This window comes from Staurois parvus, unplaced genomic scaffold, assembly GCF_062004578.1.
Source record: "Staurois parvus isolate SC_StPar_1 unplaced genomic scaffold, SC_StPar_1.0 ptg000572l, whole genome shotgun sequence".
In the NCBI taxonomy this organism is placed as follows: Eukaryota; Metazoa; Chordata; class Amphibia; order Anura; family Ranidae; genus Staurois; species Staurois parvus.
This window is the reverse complement of record NW_028318368.1, coordinates 5,751,902-5,775,807: the sequence shown is the minus strand read 5'-3', so window position 1 is coordinate 5,775,807 and position 23,906 is coordinate 5,751,902. Positions and strand designations below refer to the sequence as shown.

Here is a 23,906-nt window from a genome sequence, read left to right as displayed (position 1 = left end):
GGACAGTTTACGTGGACTCACTCTAATTTGTGTTGTTTTGAACAGAGTAGATAATAGTTAGAATTTCCCAATGGAATGCTGTTTTCTCACTTACTGTGGTGTCACAGAAGGTTGGGGAGGATCTCCAAAATGGAGATGAAAGTCATAAAAAAAACAACTGACAAATATTGCAACCTCTTCACACTGTATCCACAAAAAAACCCAAAATAAAACAAAAAAAACAACAAAAAAATCTGAAGAAACTCAGTGGTGTTATCTTTCTCTTTATCACCTTCATTTTGTTCTTATATGTTGACTGTTGACAGGCTGGCAAAATATAGTGACTTGATCATTACTGCTGGAAGGATTAAATACAACCTATATGTAAAGAAAAGGAATCCACCTTTGCAAACCTAATTTTTTTTCCTGGACAAAATGTCTTAATGACGGATCATGTTAAAACAACTGTTAAATCAGTAAAAATTGGGGTGCAGAAAATTACACGTTGTATATACGATACCTATTTTGGTGTACCAGACCTTCTCAAGAAAACAATATCAAAGGCAATGTATTATTGCTGTACAAGTCATGCTGTTAAACTGTATGCTAAGAGTTGCATATTAGGCTGTAATATTTCATCTGATATTTTATCTTGTGTCACCAATGAGAGACATGTTTCATTAATAATTGAGAAATTAATGTTCTTCCTTCTGAAAATAACTAATTCACCAATCTTTCACTAGGCAAAAGTAATTTAAAAAACGTATTGAATTTACCAATGTTCTTTACCTCACTAATATGGGATTAGACCTTACAGGTATAAAAGTGAATCTGAGGAGTTTCCTGAAGCCCTAAAACCTTCCACAGCATGCATGATCCTAACTTCTCTGTTAAAGGTTGGGAGGTGAGGTAGGGAGAGACTGTACTTTCTGTATACCCCAGCTGAGGTTTGATGTTATGGAACAAAGTTGAATTAAGATCAACATTTGTCTTTTACGATTACTGAGTATTTTTGTAACCATCTATGATCATTTATTACATTTGACTTACTGTCTAAAGTTTGCCTTTTATACCTTTTGTTTTTATGCTACTAATGTCCCAAATATACAACATATATTCAATATCCATAAGATATTAAATTATGTATATAAGAAAAGTTAAGACAAATAAAGCTCCTTTTCAGTGAAAAAATAGTAGATATGTGACAAACGTATAACTGCTTACCTGCAAGTCAAAGAAACCTGAGGATAATCATGAAAAACAGGCACATATTCTTTTCCTACCTTACTAATACGGTGCTAGTGATGCCACAGTAAACCAAGTTAAATCCCCGGATGTCTCTGCATCATTTAAATAGTTTCCTATCAAGAATTCTTAGGTTGTACACCCTGGCCAAGACATCATAATTGAATTTTACATCTATACTAATGTTCATTTATTGTCCATCCTTGCTCTCAACAGCCACTGTCCTAAAGATTGAGAAGCAGCTACCTACTACTCAACACCAGTGTAAATGCTAACAGATGGCTTAAATGGTCTTTTGCTCAGTACCATACAAACACTGATGTGTTGCAGCCAAATTCTAGTGTTCAAAAACACCAGACAAACTTCAAGCAGCCCCTATTATTACAAGTACAACTAGTTAATCAAATCCCAGGATCCATCCACATACCTAGTAAATTAACTACTACTACCACTATGAAACTTTAAATAAGATGACACAATCCATTTAAAATCCGAGGACATATCATCAAACACGATATGTGGGGATGACAGCCAACTCAAAGGGAGTGCATGCATCTTCAAACGGAAAGCTCAGTTGTGGACACTATAATTATATGAACAAGTTATGGAACTGATGGTAATAATGTAAATTAAATGCATGCATATTATTATTATTATTGAGGTATAATAAGATACCCAAATTTGTCTTTTTTCATTAGGATTTTAAATATTGAATAGGTCTGTAGTGTGAAATACAACTTTGTTTTATATGACCAATCAACAGATTTAAATCTTACAAAAACTGAATATACATTGGGCACAATTTACCATTTAGACAAATGAGAAAAAGTCAAAATAATTAGACACCTTTTAAACAGAAGTACAAAAAGATTTATATAATTACAAATGTTTAACCAACAAGGTCCAAGTAATAACTGTTACATTAATGAAAACAGATCCATAAGTAATGAGCTTTCTGCAGCTAGGGATATATAAGCATTCTAATATCATTCTCCAATGGCCAGTTAAAATATAAGTAGTTTAAATAAGACCCAAAGGATTACTAAAGACTTTGTGTTAGCAATTTTTTTGGAGTTGAAATAATGGAATAATGCCTCTCACCGTTGCCCTACACTTCTGCTTAATTCCATGTAATGAGGTAATCTTTCACTTCCAACACATAAATTACTAGTTTAGACTTAGCCTACAGTCTGGGATCAGTACAATTTAAGTGAAAATACTAATTCCCACTGTGGTCTATTGGTTTTCTATCCTAACTTTAAACTATGGTTCAAGTTCAAGAACAATGATGAAAATCAGAGACTTAAGTTATTGAAGAGTAAATGCATGGAATCCCTTCTGACACAGGACTTATGACCAATGTCATCAAACTTGGCTTTCCTGGAAGGTTTTCAAGAATCAGAGGAACTATGGGATATCCTCACATTGTGAGGCCCTGGCCTGTTGGTCTCTCTTTCTCTAGCAGCTCCCCTTGGGAGCCATCTCCTGGTTTGTCCTCACCTTCCTCTCCCTTTTCCCTTCTATTCCCCACTCCCTTTTTTAATTCTTTTCCTCTATATCCCAACCTATTTTTTTTTTATCACTTTCGCTCTTGTCCTACCACATTTCTTTTCTTTCCTTAGTTTTTTTTTTTTGCTCCATTTTTTGAATGGATGAAATTTTATAATATGGGGTTATAGAGCATTTTCTGGTCCTTCCTTTATATTTCTATTCTGAGAGTTATACACCAGTTTCAGATGTTGTCCATCTTTCAAAAGGAAAGTTTTTTTACATGTCATCTCTTCTTGTGTATATGTTATGTATATACTACCTTGGTGTATATTTGACCATAGGTGCTACCCCACAACCTTATAGTACTGTATTATGTAAAGTGGATGGCCAGACTGTTTGCCTACTTGTTATCTGCTCTTTTCTATTTTTTGTAATGATATTTTTCTTTAAAACAACAGACTGAACATGAAATCATGGACTGAAAGAGGACTATTTCTAGCTAGGGGTTCTTTTGTAAAATTAAATAGGTGTGGGCTAACACTGTATTTTTACATATGTACATATGTTAATGAGAAACTGACATGTAAAGTACATACTTGAAGGGGAAAATATATACAACCTGATTCATTATAAATGAAAAAATTAAAATGAGCACAAAAGAAGAGTTCTTGACAATGTTTCACTAATTCCACTCATTTTTTCACCAGTTTATGTGGTATCAATTTGATTGCAAAACTGAAAATTTGTGTAGGAAGGATTATTTACAATTATAAAAATCTTAAGAAATAAACCTACTAATAACATACCTGAAAAGTTTCTGGTAGCCAGCATGGTGGTCAGTATAGCACCCTTAAAACAGGCAATGGGATAGGTCAATATAGCAACCAAGCATTTAATATCACTACAAATATAGACTAAGCAACAGAGGGCCCAAGATGACATTTAAAATAATTACTTATTCAACAAAATGATAGATGCATTTTATACACATATTCTTCACTTAGCAAAGAAAAGCAGATGACTGATTAAGGCACTAGGGAATAACTAAACCTAAGAACAAAAAATGTAATACATTGTAGCTCTTAGTACTTAGATGTGCCGGCTATTTTAGTTTTCTTTTTTATTCAAGTTAGGAAACTTTTTGGCAAATACAGAAAACATCTGTGAGCTTGCCACAAATGAAGTGTCCTTGTTACTTCCAGTGAGCTGCTCAGAAGAATATCTTACTTCCTAGATATCTTCTGTAATCTTCCAATTACCCTGCCCCCCATGCAATCGAGATAAAGAGATATGGATATGTTTGTAGTCCATATCGAGAGAGCAGCCTTTGGTGACAACCATGGTTCTCTCCATAGATACACAAAATATAAGGTGTGACCTGAGTCCAAATCAGATGCCAGCATCCCAATATACTGCATAATATATACAGTACAAATGGGTAAAGGGGACTTTAAGGCACCAATACAAAAATATACCGATATATAAAAAAAATGTTTAAAAAAAACAATGGCTGATCAGATGGGAAAGATATTCACTTTCAAAGATACAATAATTGAAAATCTCAATATTTGAATATCCAGAAGATGGCAAACATGGATTCCTGTAGACTACACATATACCTTGTTGTAAATGCCCGAAGGGCTCCTCTTTTTATTCATCCATTGATTACCACATTTACAACAAGTATATATGTAATCTACAGGAATTTGTGTTTGTCATTTTGTGGATGACAAACACAAATTCAGAAAGGGCAAGGGCAAAATCTCATCTTTTTCTTCATCCATTGTTTACCACATTTTAAAAAAATATATACATGTAATCCATGTAATACATGGAGGACTGACGTTGGCACCCACAGGGACAGGATGTGTGTTATCTGCAGGACTACCAGTTAAAAATAAAGCAATAAAAGCTTGAAAAGAAAAAAAGGGATGCAGCCAGCAAAAGGACTAGCAAGCTGAAATATATTGCATTTTTGGCTTCAGGTTTAGATACACCCGGGATGTGCAAATCATATCGTCCAACGCTCAAGACATGCAGCTCTGGGTGTTGCACAGGTGTTTTTTTCTTTAAATTCTTTACTGCAAAACTATTGTAAAGTACTATTTAAGAACAGTGCTTACCTTCAACTTCCTGCGAGCATTAAACTTCTTTAAACAGTCTACAGTTTCCTGTCTGTGCATCATGGAGGCAACAGTAGAACGTTGCTGGAAAAAAATGAAATATATCACATGACTATAAAGAAGCAGAAACATAATATCTACATATTATTGAACACATATAGACATTTTCTTGAATGTGTAATCTCTGTTCAGCCTCCTTCAGCTCTCTTCTCGATCTACCAATGCAATGTAGTAGAGTCCAACCAATTAATCCACTCAATTTGTACACAATCAAGTAGTTTTTCATACTACATACATGTTGATAGAGCATAAGGAGTTTGTTTACGCATACTGTTAAGTGTATGGCCAGCTTAAAGCTGGAATTTAGCTTTCTTCTAAAATGTGCTGGAATACTATCGGTTACATGCAACTAGGTACATTCCACCTCATGGATTTATCTCTTTAACCTACAATTTCAGTTGCTGTAGCTGCAGAGCTGTATGTAGCCACTCTGCCCACTCCTTTCCTCTTCCTGTCCAGTCAGAGAGCAGTTTGTATTTTGTAAAGCCATTCACAAAATACAAAGCCTGTTGTGAATGGACAGCAGAAGAGAGGGGTGGGCACAGCTGCTGATGTGTAGGAAGTGGCAACTTTCCTGTCAGAGCGTCGGGAGTATAGTGATAGCTGAATTTCCAGGGCTCAGTAAAACTATCAATTGCAAATGAAAAAAAAAAGAGATAAGTTCATGAGGTAGCATGCACCTTAATGAACTTAATTTATAGAAAACCAGCACAAAATACAAATACATTATGTGTGTTGTTAAAAGTTAAGATAAGCTTACACAGATCCATGGATGTTTCAGAGCTTCTGATGCAGTGATTCGTTTGGCTGGATTGATGGTAAGCATTTTATTAATCAGATCTTTGGCTTCAGGAGTCACCGTATCCCATTCTGGTGATGGAAACTAAATAACCCAAAAAAAAAATATATTGTATAATATATATATATATATATAGATATTAGCATATATTAGCATATATATATATATATATATATACACACACATCCTCACACATAAATAAATTTAACATTTTTATTAAATAAAAGCAATGGGTTTTCAGGGCAGGGGTAGTTTCCTATAGTATGCCCAGAGTCTCAGAGTTGTGCTAGAGTTACTTGGTGGCTCTACGCAAACAGCTATTTAGAAGATGCAAAAGGTGAAACCCCACCTCTCAATGATGAAAAGGTAATTAAGAAGTTTTCAACCTAACACATGCAGGTAGAAACTAATAAATACTTACATCATAAGCACCAGCCTTTATCTGCTGGTACAGTCTATGTTGGTCCTCATCCCAGAAGGGAGGATAACCCACCAGAAGAATGTAAAGTATCACACCTGCATAAGAACAACAATAAAATATTTGTAAAATATATAAAAATTTTTGCAAAAAGCCAATGTACTATATATCATAGCTACATATAAGTGTATCCTGCAAGTGATATTTGAATCTCAGTTTTTAAGCACTTTCAGCAGCCAATTTATTCACTTACTGAGTATGCAGCTTTTTCATCTTTTAATCCTGCCTATGTTCCTCTTTAAGCTGCTGCCATGATTTCCTGTTTCAGGACAGCTCCTTTCTCTTGCAGTGTCCTATAGAGTAACCCTTGCATGAAGGGACTACAGTTGTGTCTCCCTATGCGGTGCTTCAATAGAAATACACAGTGCTATAGTATCGGATGGCAAGACAATCCACTGCTCTTCCATCCTCCTCCTTCATCCCATCTTCAAGCTAACAGATTGGTTGGAATTATGCACTGTCCACAGTTTATTTTTTGTCTGTAAAGACTGGAAGTTCAGGGAAGCAGGACTGAGAGCAGGAGCTGCCAGCATTGAAAGTTAAAAAACTGCAAGTGCTTGGGTGAGAATTTTAAAAATGTTTACAAGGGAATGTTAACTTTATTTTGCTCAGTGTGTGCCCCAAAAATAGTAAGGGTGTACTACTAATTTAAATGGGGTAAATGCATTATCAGAAGGTAAGCTGAGTGATAGTCATACATTAAATTATTATTCTAGATCACATGCCAGACAAAAAAAAGTATGCTTAATACTTGCACAATGTACAGGAGCCAGGACCAGCTGGTAGCAGGATACACCTTCCCTGTTACATGATAGCACTCTGGAACTGTCTGAGCCATCTGCATTTCCTATGCAAAGACAGCTTTTGTGAAAGTTGAACAAGTATACTGTGAAAGTAGGCAACACTGTTTGGCATTTGGCAAAGTTTAGAACTGTTAAAATACAGTATCTCTGGGGACTCACCATCATAGTGTTGTATCCTCAACTGGGGCCATGCCCAATGTTCAACCTTTGGTTAGACCTGCTACAGTGGGGCAAAAAAGCATTTAGTCAGCCACCAATTGTGCAAGTTCTCCCACTTAAAAAGATGAGAGAGGCCTGTAATTGGCATCATAGGTAGACCTCAACTATGAGAGACAAAATGAGAAAAAAATCCAGACAATCACATTGGCTGATTTGGAAAAAATGTATTTGCAAATTATGGTGGAAAATAAGTATTTGGTCAATATCAAAAGTTCATCTCAATACTTTGTTATACAGTCATGGCCGAAATTGTTGGCACCCTTGATATTTTTCCTGAAAATCAAGTATTTCACACAAAAAAGGTATTGCATTAACACATGTTTTGCTATACACATGTTTATTCCCTTTGTATGTATTGGAACAAATATAAAACAGAGGCAGAAAAGCAAATATGACATAATGTCACACAAAACCCCAAAAATGGGCTGGACAAAAGTATTGGCACCCTTAACTTAATATTTGGTTGCACACCCTTTGGAAAACATAACTGAAATCAGTCGCTTCCTATAACCATCAATAAGCTTCTGACACCTCTCACCCGGAATTTTGGACCACTCTTCCTTTGCAAACAGCTCCAGGTCTCTCTTATTGGAAGGACACCTTTTCCCAACAGCAATTTTAAGATCTCTCCACAGGTGTTCAATGGGATTTAGATCTGGGCTCATTGCTGGCCACTTCAGAACTCTCCAGCGCTTCTTTGCCATCCATTTCTGAGTGCTTTTTGACGTATGTTTGGGGTCATTGTCCTGCTGGAAGACCCAGGATCTTGGACGCAAACCCAGCTTTCTGACACTGGGCCCTACAGTGCGACCCAAAATCCTTTGGTAATCCTCAGATTTCATGATGCCTTGCACACAGTCAAGGCACCCAGTGCCAGAGGCAGCAAAACAACCCCAAAACATCATTGAACCTCCACCATATTTTACCGTAGGTACTGTGTTTTGTTCTTTGTAGGCCTCATTCCGTTTTCGGTAAACAGTAGAATGATGTGCTTTACCGAAAAGCTCTATCTTGGTCTCATCTGTCCACAAGACGTTTTCCCAGAAGGCTTTTGGCTTACTCAAGTACATTTTGGCAAACTGTAGTCTTGCTTTTTTATGTCTCTGTGTCAGCAGTGGGGTCCTCCTGGGTCTCCTGCCATAGCGTTTCATTTCATTTAAATGTCGACGGATAGTTCGCGCTGACACTGATGCTCCTTGAGCCTGCAGGACAGCTTGAATGTCTTTGGAACATGTTTGGGGCTGCTTATCCACCATCCGGACTATTCTGCGTTGCAATCTTTCATCAATTTTCCTCATCCGTCCACGACCAGGGAGATTAGCTACAGTGCCATGGGTTGCAAACTTCTTGATAATGTTGCGCACTGTGGACAAAGGCAAATCTAGTTCTCTGGAGATGGACTTGTAACCTTGAGATTGTTGATATTTTGCCACAATTTTGGTTCTCAGGTCCTCAGACAGTTCTCGTCTCCTCTTTCTGTTGTCCATGCTTAGTGTGGCACAGACAGACACACAATGCAAAGGTTAAGTGAACGTCTCTCCTTTTTATCTGCTTTCAGGTGTGATTTCTATATTGCCCACACCTGTTACTTGCCCCAGGTGAGTTTACAGGAGCATCACATGCTTGTAACATTCTTATTTATCCGCAGTTGTGAAAGGGTGCCAATACTTTTGTCCAGCCCATTTTTGGAGGTTTGTGTGACATTATGTCGAATTTGCTTTCTTTCCTCCCTTTTTTTGTTTTGTCCCAATACACACAAAGGGAATAAACATGTGTATAGCAAAACATGTGTTAATGCAATACGTTTCGTGAGAAATACATGATTTCCTGGAGAAATATCAAGGGTGCCAACAATTTCGGCCATGACTGTATATCCTTTGTTGGCAATGACAGAGGTCAAACGTTTCCTGTAAGTCTTCACAAGGTTGGCACACACTGTAGCTGGTATGTTGGCCCATTCCTCCATGCAGATCTCCTCTAGAGCAGTGATGTTTTGGGGCTGTCGCTGGGCAACACGGACTTTCAACTCCCTCCAAAGATTTTCTATGGGGTTGAGATCTGGAGACTGGCTAGGCCACTCCAGGACCTTGAAATGCTTCTTATGAAGCCACTCCTTTGTTGCCCGGGCGGTATGTTTGGGATCATTGTCATGTTGGAAGACCCAGCCACGTTTCATCTTCAATGCCCTTGCTGATGGAAGGAGGTTTGCACTCAATATCTCACGGAACATGGCCCCATTCATTCTGTCCTGTACATGGATCAGTCATCCTGGTCCCTTTGCGGAGAAACAGCCCCAAAGCATGATGTTGCCACCTCCATGCTTCACAGTAGGCATGGTGTTCTTTGGATGCAACTCAGCATTCTCTCTCCTCCTTAACACGACGAGTTGTGTTTCCACCAAACAGTTCTATTTTGGTTTCATCTGACCATATGACATTCTCCCAATCCTCTTCTGGATCATCCAAATGCTCTCTAGCAAACTTCAGACGGGCCCGTACATGTACTGGCTTAAGCAGGGGGACACGTCTGGCACTGCAGGATCTGAGTCCCTGGAGGCGTAGTGTGTTACTGATGGTAGCCTTTGTTACATTGGTCCCAGCTCTCTGCAGGTCATTCACTAGGTCCCCCCCGTGTGGTCCTGGGATTTATGCTCACCGTTCTTGTGATCATTTTGACCCCATGGGGTGAGATCTTGCGTGGAGCCCCAGATTGAGGGAGATTATCAGTGGTCTTGTATGTCTTCCATTTTCTAAGTATTGCTCCCACAGTTGATTTGTTTACACCAAGCTGCTTGCCTATTGCAGATTCAGTCTTCCCAGCCTGGTGCAGGTCTACAATTTTGTTTCTGGTGTCCTTCGATAGCTCTTTGGTTTTCACCATAGTGGAGTTTGGAGTGTGACTGTTTGAGGTTGTGGACAGGTGTCTTTTGAACTGATAACAAGTTCAAACAGGTGCCATTGATACAGGCAATGAGTGCAGGACAGAGGAGCCTCTTAAAGAAGAAGGTACAGGTCTGTGAGAGCCAGAAATCTTGCTTGTTTGTAGGTGACCAAATACTTATTTTCCACCATAATTTGCAAATAAATTCTTTCCAAATCAGCCAATGTGATTGTCTGGATTTTTTTTCTCATTTTGTCTCTCATAGTTGAGGTCTACCTATGATGCCAATTACAGGCCTCTCTCATCTTTTTAAGTGGCAGAACTTGCGCAATTGGTGGCTGACTAAATACTTTTTTGCCCCACTGTATATGCACAGCAAAAGGGTTTCTAATATGTGGGCCCTGCCTACTAGGTTAATACTGGTACATATGCACTTTAGCACCAGGAAAAAGCTTCATGAGGGGACCCTCTCTCAAAAAAGAGCCCTGCTCTTAAACACTAGGCTAACGAAGATGTTTTGGCTAGAACATGAAGTATATCTACAGCCATTTTTGCAGTTGTGGATAGTCATCAGTTTATATCATACTGTGCTATACTATGACCATGTCTACCTTCATGTGAATGGACAAAAAAGGCAGGAATCCCTACCCACACACCTGTTCCGGCTTCACTAATCTTCATGTTCTGTGCAAAAAATGAAGAGCAGAGACAAGGGGAGAGAATTTCTGTGTCCTGTGAGGTACTCCAAGAAAAAGGATTTTACAGGTGAAACAAAAATCCTAACTTCTTAATTGTACATCAAAGAACACAGACGTGCTATTCTGTACTATTTGGGATGTTCTATAGCAGTGAACATTAGGAGTGTGCAACACAGCAACAAAGATAACACACTCAAAAACCAGAACGTGGTAACCGCCACACATGCAAAGAAACCAAAACAAATATAACCAAAAACGTAATATACTTTATTGGGATTTTATGTGATAAACCAACACAAATTGGCACATAATTGTGAAGTGGAAGGAAAATGATAAATGGTTTTCAAAATGTTTTACAAATATCTGAAAAGTGTGGCGTGCATTTGTATTCAGCCCCCTTTACTCTGATGCACCTAACTGAAATCTAGTAGAACCCATTGCCTTCAGAATTCACCTAATTAGTAAATAGAGTCCACCTGTGTGTAATTTAATCTCAGTATAAATACAGCTATTCTGTGAAGCCATCAGAGTGAACAAACAGCATCATGAAGGCCAAGGAACACACCAGAAAGGTCAGGGATAAAGTACTGGAGAAGTTTAAAGCAGGGTTGTGTTATAAAAAAATATCCCAAGCTTTGAACATCTCACGGAGCACTGTTCAATCCATCATCTGAAAATGGAAAGAGTATGGCACAGCTGCAAAACTACCAAGACATGGCTGTCCACCTAAACTGACAGGCTGGTCAAAGAGAGCAATAATCAGAGAAGCAGCCAAGGGGCCCATGGTAACTCTGGAAGAGCTGCAGAGATATACAGATCAGGTGGGAGAATCTGTCAACAGGACAACTATTAGTTATGCACTACACAAATCTGGCCTTTATGGAAGAGTGGCAAGAAGAAAGCCATTGTTGAAAGAAAGCCATAAGATGTTTGCAGTTTGCGAGAAGCCATGTGGGGCACACAGCAAACATGTGGAAGAAGATGCTCTGTTCAGATGAGAACAAAATTAAACTTTTTGGCCTAAAAGCAAAACGCTCTGTGTGGTGGAAAACTAACACTGCACATCACCCTGAACACACCTGTTAGAGTCTGCAAAAGACTTGAGACTGGGGCGGAGATTCACCTTCCAGCAGAAAAACAATCCTAAACTTACAGCCAGAGCTACAATAGAATTGTTTAGATCAAAGCATATTCATGTGTTAGAATGGCCCAGTCAAAGTCCAGACCTAAATCCAATTGAGAATCTGTGGTAAAACTTGACAATTGCAGTTCGCAGATGCTCTCCATCTCTCCATCCAATCTGACAGAGCTTGAACTATTTTGCAAAGAGGAATGGTCAAAAATTTCACTCTCTAGATGTGCAAAGCTGGTAGAGACATCCCCAATAAGACTTGCAGTTGTAACTGCAGTGAAAGGTGGTTCTACAAAGTATTGACTCGGGGGCTGAATACAAATGCATGCCACACTTTTCAGATATTTATTTGTAAAAAATATTTATCATTTTCCTTCCACTTCACAATTATGTGCCACTTTGTGTTGGTCTATCACATAAAATCACCGCAATAAAATACATTTAAGCTTTTGGTTGTAACATGACAAAATGTGGGAAATTCCAAGGGGTATGAATACTTTTTCAAGGCACTGTAAGTTCAGAAATTAAGTTATGTGTAATAAAATGTAATGACACAGGGAAAAAGTATTGAATACATGAAGGGAGGTGCAAAAAAGACATGGAAAGCCAAGACACCAGCTGAAATCTATCAGTAATTAGAAAGCAATCCTGCCCCTTGTCAGTGCAAATTATTATCAGCTGGTTCAGTCTCAACTGATGGCCTATAAAAAGGTGTCTCATTACCAAGGTGTCACACAAGAAACATCTCATGATAGGTAAAAGCAAGGAGCTCTCTCAAGACCTTCACAACCTTAATGTTGCAAAACATACTGATGACATTGGTTACAGAAGGTTTTCTAAACTTCTGAATGTTCCAGTGAGCACAGTTGGGGCCATAATCTGGAAGTGAAAAGAACATCATTTCACCATAAACCGGCATTGACCAGGTGCTCCTCGCAAGGAACAAGGACAGAGGTCTCAACGCCACGTTATCCTGGTGAAGAACCAGGAAAGATTGTCTGGAGAAATGCGTGGCCAACTCTGACCCCGTGAGCAGGGGTAATGGCCACCAAAAAGATAACCATTCACATATGAAGCGATAAGGGACTCTCTTGCAGAGATTCAAAGCGTCTGCAAAACAGAAAAATACAGTTAAGGTCAAATGGAGACAAGTGAATCTGCACGGGCAGAAAAATCCATCTGTACAAAATCTTAAACCAGGGAATGCAATGCCATAAGATCTCCAAAAACAAAGTGCCCAAGGCTAAAATATGTCCCTTGTTGATACTTAATGCCAGAGTCATCTTGACACCATACTGGAAAAGGGCTAAAATGCTAAAACGGTTGAGGATGACACTTGGTAGCCTCACACCAGGCAAAACAAGTAATTTATGTCTCGAGGTCGATTTTCTACCCCTGAGGAGGGTAAGGATGAGAGTCAGAAACTCTCCTGTCATTCAGGACTTGGGCTTCAGCAGTCATGCCATCAAGCCAGTGACCTTAAAAGCAGGACGAAAAATGTAACAGCAAATCCGGCCAATCTGGAAGAGCCCCTCTGTGAAGGTATCTGCATCCCACATTCTTCTTGAGCAAACAGATGGAATCAGAATCACCAGAATGCCCCAGAATGCACATTTATTCTGGGCTGCAATGAAGAAAAAGCACAGATCAGGAAAAACTGAGTTTGTTGCTGAATTTGGATGTCAAGAGATTCACATTTGGCATCCCCCATCTGCTGACAAAATTCTGTGGAGACCTCTGGGTGAATGGCCTGTTCTCCCATATTCAGTTGCTGATGGCTAAGAAAAGCCACCTGCCATTTTTCAATGTCAGGAATACGCATGGCGCAGATTGCCAAAACGTCCAGTTTGTTCAGACAAGATCAGGTCTACTTCTTCTTGAGCAGCGTGACTTCTTGTTCCTTCTTGATGTTTGATGTATACCACAGATCCAAGATGTTGATTGGCTCTTCAGCAACTCTGATGACTACGTTCTCTGAACCAAGAGATTCTCCAGTACACTTCCCCAGCCCGAAGGGTTGGCATCCATTTTCAAGACCTTCCAATTCTTCAGAAGAAAGGATTTCCCAGTATCCAGCATCAGAACCAATCTTGTCTTTGGAGTCAGATATATAGGCAGATCGAAGGACTCCTGAGGCTTGTCCCACACCAACAAGATATAGAGCTGCAGAGCTTTGGAGTAAAACCGGGTATAGGGGACTGCATCAAAAGTGACTACCATCTTCTCCAGCATCTTCAAACAGGTCAAAAAGGAAAGACCTTCCAATGTCCTCAGAGACTCCACCTGAGCTGGAAGAGACAGGCATTTATCCTGCGTAAGCAGTACTTCACCCATGCCATTTTGAATACCAAGCCTAAGTACTCCAAACTTTGTGTTAGAATCAAGGTTGACTTCTGAAGGTTCAGTGTCCAGCCGATCCTGTCTAGGACTTGTACCCTTTGCTGGACATTTGACATCAGCTACTAAGCTGAACGTTCTCTAGGAAGCATGTCATCCAAGTATCTCACAATGGTGACACTCTGGGTTCTCAACAATGCCAGAACCAACACATCAGTAAACACTGTGGGGGCTGTGAAGAGGATAAAGGACAATGCCACACACTGATAGTGGTGATCTTCTACTGCAAATCATGGAAAAATCAATGAGGCAAAAAAACCCCCAAAAACTAAATGTACATAGGCATCCTTGATATCCACTGATAGGAAGTCTCCCTGATGAAGCAAAGCAATCACCAACCAGGCAGATTCCATCCTGAATTTTTGTAATTTGAGGAATTCATTAAGACCCTTGAGGTCTCCATTTGGCTTGGGAACTGAGAACACATTGTAATAGAAACCATGTTCAATGAGCCCCTTGGAGAGCAGACTCTCTAGGGCTGCAAAGAAAAGCACAAATGTAGAGGGGGAAGTAGTATAACTCTGATATGTAGCCACACCATTCTGCAGATCGAGTCTTCTGTGATTTCCTGAGTTCAAGCGACCGCAAAGGCCAACAGATGTCCCCCATATGTGCGAGGTAGAGTGTCTCTTTACTGTGAGGTGGATTTGCCTCTGGAACTGGAGGACTTGGGGGTCCATTTCTTATGAAAGAGGGATCTGGCTTTTGGTTAGAGCCCAAGACTGGCTGCTTATGAAAGGAACTCTTCCTTGACTCCAAAGGTGTCACTTGTTTCTGACCTGTCACTTTTTTGTTCTTCTTAAGGGGCAAGAGCATGCTCTTCCCACCTTCACCTTCTGGATGAAGGCATCCAAGAATGGTCCAAGCAAGTGTTCGTCCTCAAAAGACAGCCTCTGAATTTGCTTAGAATAACTGCTGACCAGCACTTGAGCCATAGGATCCATCTCATGTGGACAGAAACTCAAGACTCTCAGAAAGTCTTACATGAGCTGCAAAATGGGAGGATTTTCCAAGTCTGATTCTCTGAAATGGAGTATACGCTTTACCTCAAATTTAATGGCCTGGCAGACTCCCACTGCAGCTATCAGCTACTGTACCAATGAAGGAATCCTTAAAGAGGGCCTCTAACCTCTTATTCATGGAACCTCATCCTCCGGGACCATCAGGGTCTTGTTTAAGTCAATCAGCATGCGCCACTTCTAGAAAGTGAGGATGCACTAGGAAGGATTTGTTTGGCAGCTACCAGGACCCAAAACCAGTGACTTAGGGGCAGAGGATTCTGGCAGTGGTAACTTACTGGTAGTGAATACCATATTCATCACAAAACCCATTATTATTTTCTGTGTCTGAAACAATCCTGGACCTGCGATTCCTCCTGGGAGGACTAGTTCTACCTTTCTGAACCTGGATCTGAGATTCCTCCTGGGAGGACTAGTTCTACCTTTCCTCACCTTGTGGAAGTTCCTCAGATTCCTCATCCTCTGGAAAAAAGGTAGGAAGAAAGGAGAGTCCCAGGCGGTCCAAGTTAGTGAGAACCCCTGACAGCTGTAGCCCAGATAAAGCTGCAGAAAATCCCTCCCTTGACACAAAAGAACAGTACCACTCAAATGGTGTAAATACCAAATAAAGGCAAGGATTCAGAACTAATCAGACCTTTTGGGCAGCCAATATATGGCAAACGGGGTCCTCCCTACCTGAGGAATTTAGGAGCCCACTCCGTTGTCCTTCATCCCACTTCTTGCCTGTGTAAGGCCATGCCTTGCTGAGAGTTAAAAAGGCCTGTGGACCCCAGAAAGAAGCAGCCACCCAGCTGAGAGGAGTGTCAGCCTAAGCCAGAACAACTATGAGGCACTTACCCTCAGTAGACAATGACTAAATGCTTTGTCTTGCTGAAGAAGCGACATGCTGTGGTGCAGAACTGTAGACAGAGTGTGCTGCGTTAGGAGACTATGGTGTGATCTGATAGATGTAGCTCAGGACCTCCATTTCACATGAACTGTGTCCAGGGACTAGAGAAAATGGCACCCATGCAGACACGTATTAAAACATAAATGTGCACAAGCACCACACTGCCCCTAAATCTCATCACCACTGTTGTATGTTGCCCCCCACAAAAACTGCCCCAAAACAACCCGATACACATTGAAACTATTGGGAGACCTGCCACATTACTCCACTATAACACAAAGGCACTCACCAGCCGGCCCAATCTTCACCCATTGGGGCACGTGCGCCCCACAAGACCTTCAAGGACTTGTCGAGCACCCTGCTAGTGAGGTCACTAGATTCACTGTACATACACTGCACTGACTGGCAAACATTCTAGGCCGCCCCCACACTTGTGTGGGGTCCAGGTACAAACCTGCTTGGCCTGCTGGTCATAGTGCTGATCTGGACTGAGCTCACCTCTGCCCCACGAGGGGTGTAAGGAAAAGCCAGGATTTATAGGAACAAAGTCCATGAGAGAGATCTTCAAAGAGATACAAGGAGGAACATCCATCACCTAAGTACACTACCAAAAGGGCTTAGTGGAACTGGGAGGTGATTTGCCTATGCAGGGATTCCTGCCTTTTATTGGGCGGTGTCCCTTTACCTGAAAGTGGCATTATAACCAAGTAGTGATGAATATCAAGACTTGTGTCCTGCGGTTTTTACAGTGAGATATTATAAAAAATCCTCTGCTACGCTATGGCTTTACCAAGGTCTATCAGATATTATCCCAAATCTATTCTTTATTATAAAATACACTTTTCACTACATGATTTAATTTAGGTATATTTGAAAGAATATTGTGTGTTTATAATAAGGGATTTGGCAGTAAGACCAACATATACCATGTAGTATTTTACTCTATATTAACTAAAATGCCTAAGAACAGTAATTTGTGTTCCAGTATTTATGCAGTAGGAAACAAGCTTCAAATAAACTGCACAAGTCTTTCCTCAGATGACTTTATTGCTTACACTCTGAAAATTCTATGCAAGATTTTAGCATTAATGTTAAATTATATTCTCTTGAAACAATATTTGCTGTATGAACAGCCCTTCAGATGAATTCTCTTTATGAATAAAATAGAAATGGTTCATACCAAGAAAAGCAAAACAAGTCTGTTACATGCTGTGTAGAATAACATAGCATGATCCTTTATAGCAGAACTGAAGTATCTTTTTTAAACAAGCACTCTGAAATGGCAAGTTTAAATTTGCATATGCAAGCATACTTGCAAAAAACTGTTACAGTTGCAAGAAAAAGTATGTGAACCCCTTGGGATTACGTGGAGTTTTGCATGAATTGGGCATAAAATGTGCTCTGAACGTCATCTAAGTCACAACAATAGAAGAACACAGTCTGCTGAACATAATACTACACAAACATTAGATGTTGCCATGGTTTAATTGCACATAACATGTAAACATTCACAGTGCAGGGAGGAAAAAGTATGTGAACCTTTGGACTTAATAACTGGTTAACCCTCCTTTGGCAGCAATAACCTCAACCAAACGTTTCCTGTAGTTGCAGATCAGACCTGCACAACGATCTGGAGTAATTTTGGACCACTCCTCTTCACAATACTGTTTCAGTGTAGCAATATTCTTGGGATGTCTGGTGTGAATCGCTCTCTTAAGGTCATGCCACAGCATTTCAATCGGGTTGAGGTCAGGACTCTGACTGGGCCACTCCAGAAGGCGTATACTGTGCTGTTGCAGCCATTGTTTTGTTGAATTACTTGTATGCTTTGGGTCATTGTCCTGTTGCATCACCCATCCTCTGCGGAGCTTCAGTTGGTGGACAGATGGTCGTACGTTTTCCTGCAAAATGTCTTGATAAACTCTGGAATTAATTTTCCCATCAATGACAACAATATGTCCAGGCCCTGAGGCAGTAAAGCAGCCCCAAATCATGATGCTCCCTCCGCCATGTTTTACAGTGGGGATGAGGATTTGATGTTGGTGTACTGTGCCTTTTTTTCTCCACACATAGTGTTGTGTGTTCTTCCCAAACAACTCAATCTTGGTTTCATCTGTCCACAGTATATTTTGCCAGTAGTGCTGTGGAACATCCAGGTGCTCTTTTGCAAACTTCAAACGTGCTGCAATATTCTTTTTGGACAGCAATGGCTTCCTCCGTGGTGTCCTCCTATGTACTCCATTCTTGTTTAATGCTTTCCTTACTGTAGATGTGTCAACAAAAATGTTAGCATGTGCCAGAGATTTCTGTAGGTCTTTAGCTGACACTCTGGGATTCTTCTTTACCTCATGCAGCATTCTGCGTTGTGCTCTTGCAGTCATTTTTACAGGACGACCATGCCTAGGGAGAGCAGCAACAGTGCTAAACTTTCTCCATTTGTAGACAGTCTGTCTTACCATGGACACATGAACATCAAGGCTTTTGGAGATACTTTTGTAACCCTTTCCAGCTTCATGCAAGTCAACAATTCTTGATTGTAGGTCTTCTGAGAGCTCTTTTCTGCGAGACATGGTTCACATCAGACAGTGCTTCTTGAAACCAGTAAACCCAAAACAGGTGTGTGTTTTTAAGGGCAGGACAGCTGTCAGCAACACATCCAATATCATCACACTGATTAGAGTAAGGTTGGCTCACTCCTGGCTCCAATTAGCTCTGGGAGAAGTCATTAAGCTAGGGCCTCACATACTTTTTCCTCCCTGCACTGTGAATGTTTACATGTTATGTGCAATTAAACTATGGCAACATCTAATGTTTGTGTATTATTATATTCAGCAGACTGTCTTCTTCTATTGTTGTGACTTAGATGACGTTCAGATCACATTTTATGTTCAATTCATGAAAAACTCCACGTAATCCCAAGGGGTTCACATACTTTTTCTTTCAACTGTACCTTCTGCTTTATCCATATTTTATGTAATCTATACGCCATATTACAAAGTCTGTTCTATTACCACTCCTCAGCATTGGTGGGAGGTGATAATACTGGTGATTTTATCTAAAGGAAATTAATCATTCCCTCTGCAGGAACTATAATTTTTTTGCCAGAATTAGGTGAATAATAAAGTAGTTCTATGCCCACCTTAATTATCTCCCTCTCCTGCTCTTAGGGCACTTGTTCTTTAGAGATCACAAAAAGGTATCATACATGTTAATGATGGGTAATGCCACTGCAGGTACAGAAATATAATAAACAAATCACAGATTAGAGGGTGCAAACCGAGTTAATATGCAATGTTAACAATTGGCGTCAAGTGTGTCAAGAGCATTGAGATGTATAATCCTTCTTTAAATACCCTGTGCTCAAAGTAAGGCAGGTGACAAAAAGTGACATAAGGATTGTAATCCAAACAAGATTTTAAGAGAAGAAGAACATGGGGTAACTAATTTGTGGTAAACAAAGAGAAAACGTTGCAACACTATGCAGAATTAGGAAGTGAGTGTGTGCAGCTACATAGAACAATTAGGGATGTTCAGCCAGGTGGACCAGAAAGTGCTGAAATGCTTGTGAGAGTGATTTTCAGTGCAATCACTTGTTCCACAGAAAATTATTGCTTTAGATCCTTAACAGTGTTGAGGAAGCTTGGTTGTTGTGCAGAATTTCATAATTTCAGTTTAAAAATATTCAGTTTAACAACTAGAAAGAGTTGAGTTACAAAAGTTCTGGATGAAGGGGGAAAAAAATGGTCAATTCCCAAATGTAGTAAGGCAAGTGCCAGAGCAAGTTTCTCAGGAGTACCTGTAATATCAGAGATTAGGGAAAAATCTGGTTGCAGTAAGAGTTAAGGGATTTGCAGAACCAGAAGATATGGTAGAGAGAACCCACCTCTCTGTAGTTTCTGCAGCACTTAGAGGAACATGAGGGATAGAATTTGGAGATTTTATAAAAGGTAAGGTACCATTTTTACCAATTGTTCATCCAGCAAGATGCTGGATGAGTAGAAGATATTGCTAGTTTCCAAGGTTGATCATATACTCAAGGACCAGCTTATTTTCTCATTTACTCACTGTGGTCATTTGAGATCGAACAGGGAAATCCCCTTCTTTTGAGGCTTGGGGCTAAAGAAGAAAGTGTATAATATGTTGACCTTAAAAAAAGGTCAGGGTCCAGTTTGTGTTTAGAGAAAAAGTGATGGACTTGCAGAAATATGAAGTAATCAGTAGGCTGGGACTGAAAATTCTCTGCACAAGGCATCAAAAGGTTTAACACCTTGAGAGGAAAGCAGTTGTTTGATCGTGATGATATCATGAAGTTTACAGAAAGTTGCTTTGATGGATGGAAAGTTGGAAGGGGAACCCCTTGTTTAATGGGCAGAAGTAGTTAAGGATTATGTCTATGGATTAAGGAGGATTCCATACGTGACCAGATTTTACACTAAAAGGGTTTCAGCATGGTATTTGACCTAGTGCTTAAGCTATGAAGTAGAAACTTAAATCTGGGAATCTCACCCTACATTATATTTGGCAGAAAAGGAAGACTTAGGTCAATTACCACCCCAAATTTAAGAGTTGATTGTTCTATGTAATGAAGAGAAAAATGAGGCTGGTAGAGGAATGGAAATTGTTCTAAATAAATAAAGCAATTTGGGGAGTATGATTCATTGTGAAAGCTGATATTTTGCAAGCGCTAGAGTGTTCACAATATTGTAGGCTGCTGAGTTCTTGGGGTAAAGAGGATAGAAATGTTTGTAGCTAAGATCAAAGAGCCATAAAGCCAAGGACAAAAGCTTGCTATAGCTTCACTAGCCCAGACAGAGGCCTAGCACCTGTGACCTGCTTGCACTTTCTTGAGTTTGTTGTAACATCCCTCACTAACTTTAAATAGAACTTCTTGCATAGTGCCTATGGATTCATAAGGGCTAGCAAGCATCAGGATGACATCATGCACAAACAGACTCACTTTGTGGCACTTTCCTTCCAGGGGTATCTCAGAATATCAATGTTAGATCTAATATGTTTGGCATGTGGTTCCATGATTAATGCAAAGGAGAGAGGCATTACTCTTTTGCACATTAGTAATAGTAAGGACATAAGAGAGTATACCATCAGATAGGACAGTAGCAGAACGTGCTAGGTATATGGACCTAGTTGTTGAGTTTATTAGACCTGAGAAAGCAATATTTTTTGAGGACAGCTCTCAATAACCCTCAATTTACTCTATCAAAAGTGTTCTCTGCATCCAAAAATAGCAGCAGAGAAGGCACCCTCCTGCTCTTTTATTAGCCACTTGTTACTTGTTTTACTAAATTAAGCTATCAATCAAATGGGAGGGCAAGACACAGGGCAGGACTGGAAGGAGCAGCAATGATTGTCTCTACCCCTAATGCAAATGTAGGGGAGGTGTGGAAAGTCTATGACATTTGAACTGTGCAGTAAGATATGATCAAGCCAAGAGGTCATAGAGAATCCTAGGTCCTGCTGCTATACCAAAAAAGCAGCTGGGTAACCTAAACCATATAAAACTTGCACTATTTTACTTTGAAATTTTGATATGTTTGCATTACAATCTATAAATTTACCACCAGCTTTTACTAAATCAAAGAAACCAACAAGTTCTGGAAGGTCTGGAAGTCTGAGAAGGAACCAACAAGAAGTGGATCCAGAGGTGATGGTCCACTGAACTTGACTCAAATGCAGAGTTTGAATTCCATTTTACTCTATTATCTATATCATCACATACATACACGACCATTAAATGTTATTTTTTTATGGTATGTTATATTTTTATTCAGATCTGATTTTCAAGCATAACTGTATAGCATTTGGTAAACAACAATCTTGCAACATATAATGGCTTACCACATGCCCACATATCCACAGGTTTCCCATAGGGGTCTTTTCGTAAAACTTCTGGAGACAGGTACCCTGGAGTTCCAGCAAAGCCTATAAAACAATAAAATTGAAAAACTTATAAATGTGCCAAATACATATTTTCAAAACAAAATAAATGAAGAGTAGCCATGAGATGCCCATGTGGAAAGGACACATTTCAATAAAGAGTTACAAAGGGAATGATAATTTAATGAGTAAATTTTTTTGTGTAAACAAGACAAAAGTTGAATGCAAACACTGGACTTTTAAGGCTCAGTTCACACCACTGCGACTTGGGATCCGACTTGTAAGACCCAAAGTCGCATGACATATGAAATCCCATGTTAGTCAAGGAGAGCTGTCTCAATTAGCACTACTGAAGTCACTCCGACTTTAGAAAAGGTCCCTGTACTACTTCAAGGCGACTTCTATCTGACTTGTGCCCGTAGACTTTAATGGAAGTCACCTCCAAGTCGAATCATCATCTATATTGATGTGATTTGGATGCGACATTACAGTAAAATTACCCAGGCATTTCCTGAAAGTCGCTTCAAAGTCACATCAATGTAGTACTCAAGTTACCTGGCAAAGTTGCATTGTAAGTCACGCAACTTTCAGGTCGCAGTAGTATGAGGCGAGACTTAGGCTCCACTCACACCAGGGATTATATTTTGTAAGGATCATATTAGTATCTAATGAATAATCATCTAGTAAAACATCTATTGATCTTGAATAGCTTCTTTATTCTATATGGAGATTGTCGAAAGCATAAACTCTACAATGTACTGGCAGTAAAAGTAGGTACTGGCAGTGGAATTAGGTAATAAAGCATAACATTGTTTACAATATTATAAGGGATGAACACAATCAGTGCTTTTATTTGGGTTGCCTTCCTTATATAATTTCTTGTATAACCTGATTGCATTTTATCTTTTATAATAGTCAACATACTGGGGTCCTGCATTTTTTTCACACAACATACATTACAGCCATTATACCATATCATTAAAGCTAATAAGTATCTACTTTTCTGCAATTAGTATCAGACTAGTTTTAGATCAACTATAAGATAACCACTCTGTTTATGACCAAGATGAAATGTATTGTTATGAGCTATTTCTATCATCCACATTTTAGAAAAGTACACAGATGTCAGTGATAAAGTAATAAAACTATAAAAAAATAAAGTATCAATACTGAGATCATTTAATTCACATTCAGGCAAAGTGTGTAAAGTGCTGCCTGCCAAATGAGTTTGCTGAATGGTAAATATGCACACAAGATGACTCATTGGCTTCTGGCTTACAACCAGCATGCAAGGAATAGAGGATAGGGAGAGATTGTAAAGACTGCCTATCTCAGTTAAAAAGGAATTTTCAGCTATGTGATTATTCCACAGCTGCATAAAATAACAGTGCTAGTTTGCACACAGTGAAGGGCACTGTAATGTCATAACAGGAATTATATTATCTAAAGAGTATACAAAAACAATTGCAAAGTCCCATTTGCCTTACAAATGAACCAATTTAAGGTTCTCGTAGAAGATTAAAATAACTGATTTTCTGGTCAGTCAGCCAATATATACCTTCCCTACAGTACATAGAGCTCCTGTTCAACATATAGTTATGCACAAATCTCAAACATTTCACATATGTCATAGTGCCTACACTGCTTCACTACAAAGTAAACAACTCTAATGGAGTTTTGTATTTTACACAAGTGATGGCACTGCAAGCCTTAGCCCTCCTTGTGAAGCACAACTTCAGTTGATGCATAATGACAACATAGTATGGAACAAGTCTTTTACTCCTGTTTGCAGATGTATC

The 23,906-nt window shown here is 39.5% G+C and overlaps 1 protein-coding gene across 14 annotated transcripts in view; it reads right to left on the bottom strand.

Annotated features, from left to right (window-relative positions):
- Positions 1–23,906, bottom strand: part of CAMK2D (calcium/calmodulin dependent protein kinase II delta) — a 319,896-nt gene that overhangs the window by 77,836 nt on the left and 218,154 nt on the right. For all 14 annotated transcript variants that reach the window (XM_089691803.1, XM_089691799.1, XM_089691802.1 and 11 more), the window contains exons 8-12: positions 22,069–22,152; positions 6,119–6,213; positions 5,659–5,781; positions 4,839–4,922; positions 3,522–3,564 (exon numbers count right to left, since the gene is read on the bottom strand). In XM_089691803.1, coding sequence (XP_089547929.1) covers positions 3,522–3,564; positions 4,839–4,922; positions 5,659–5,781; positions 6,119–6,213; positions 22,069–22,152 — 429 coding nt within the window. The remainder of the gene's footprint in view (positions 1–3,521; positions 3,565–4,838; positions 4,923–5,658; positions 5,782–6,118; positions 6,214–22,068; positions 22,153–23,906) is intronic.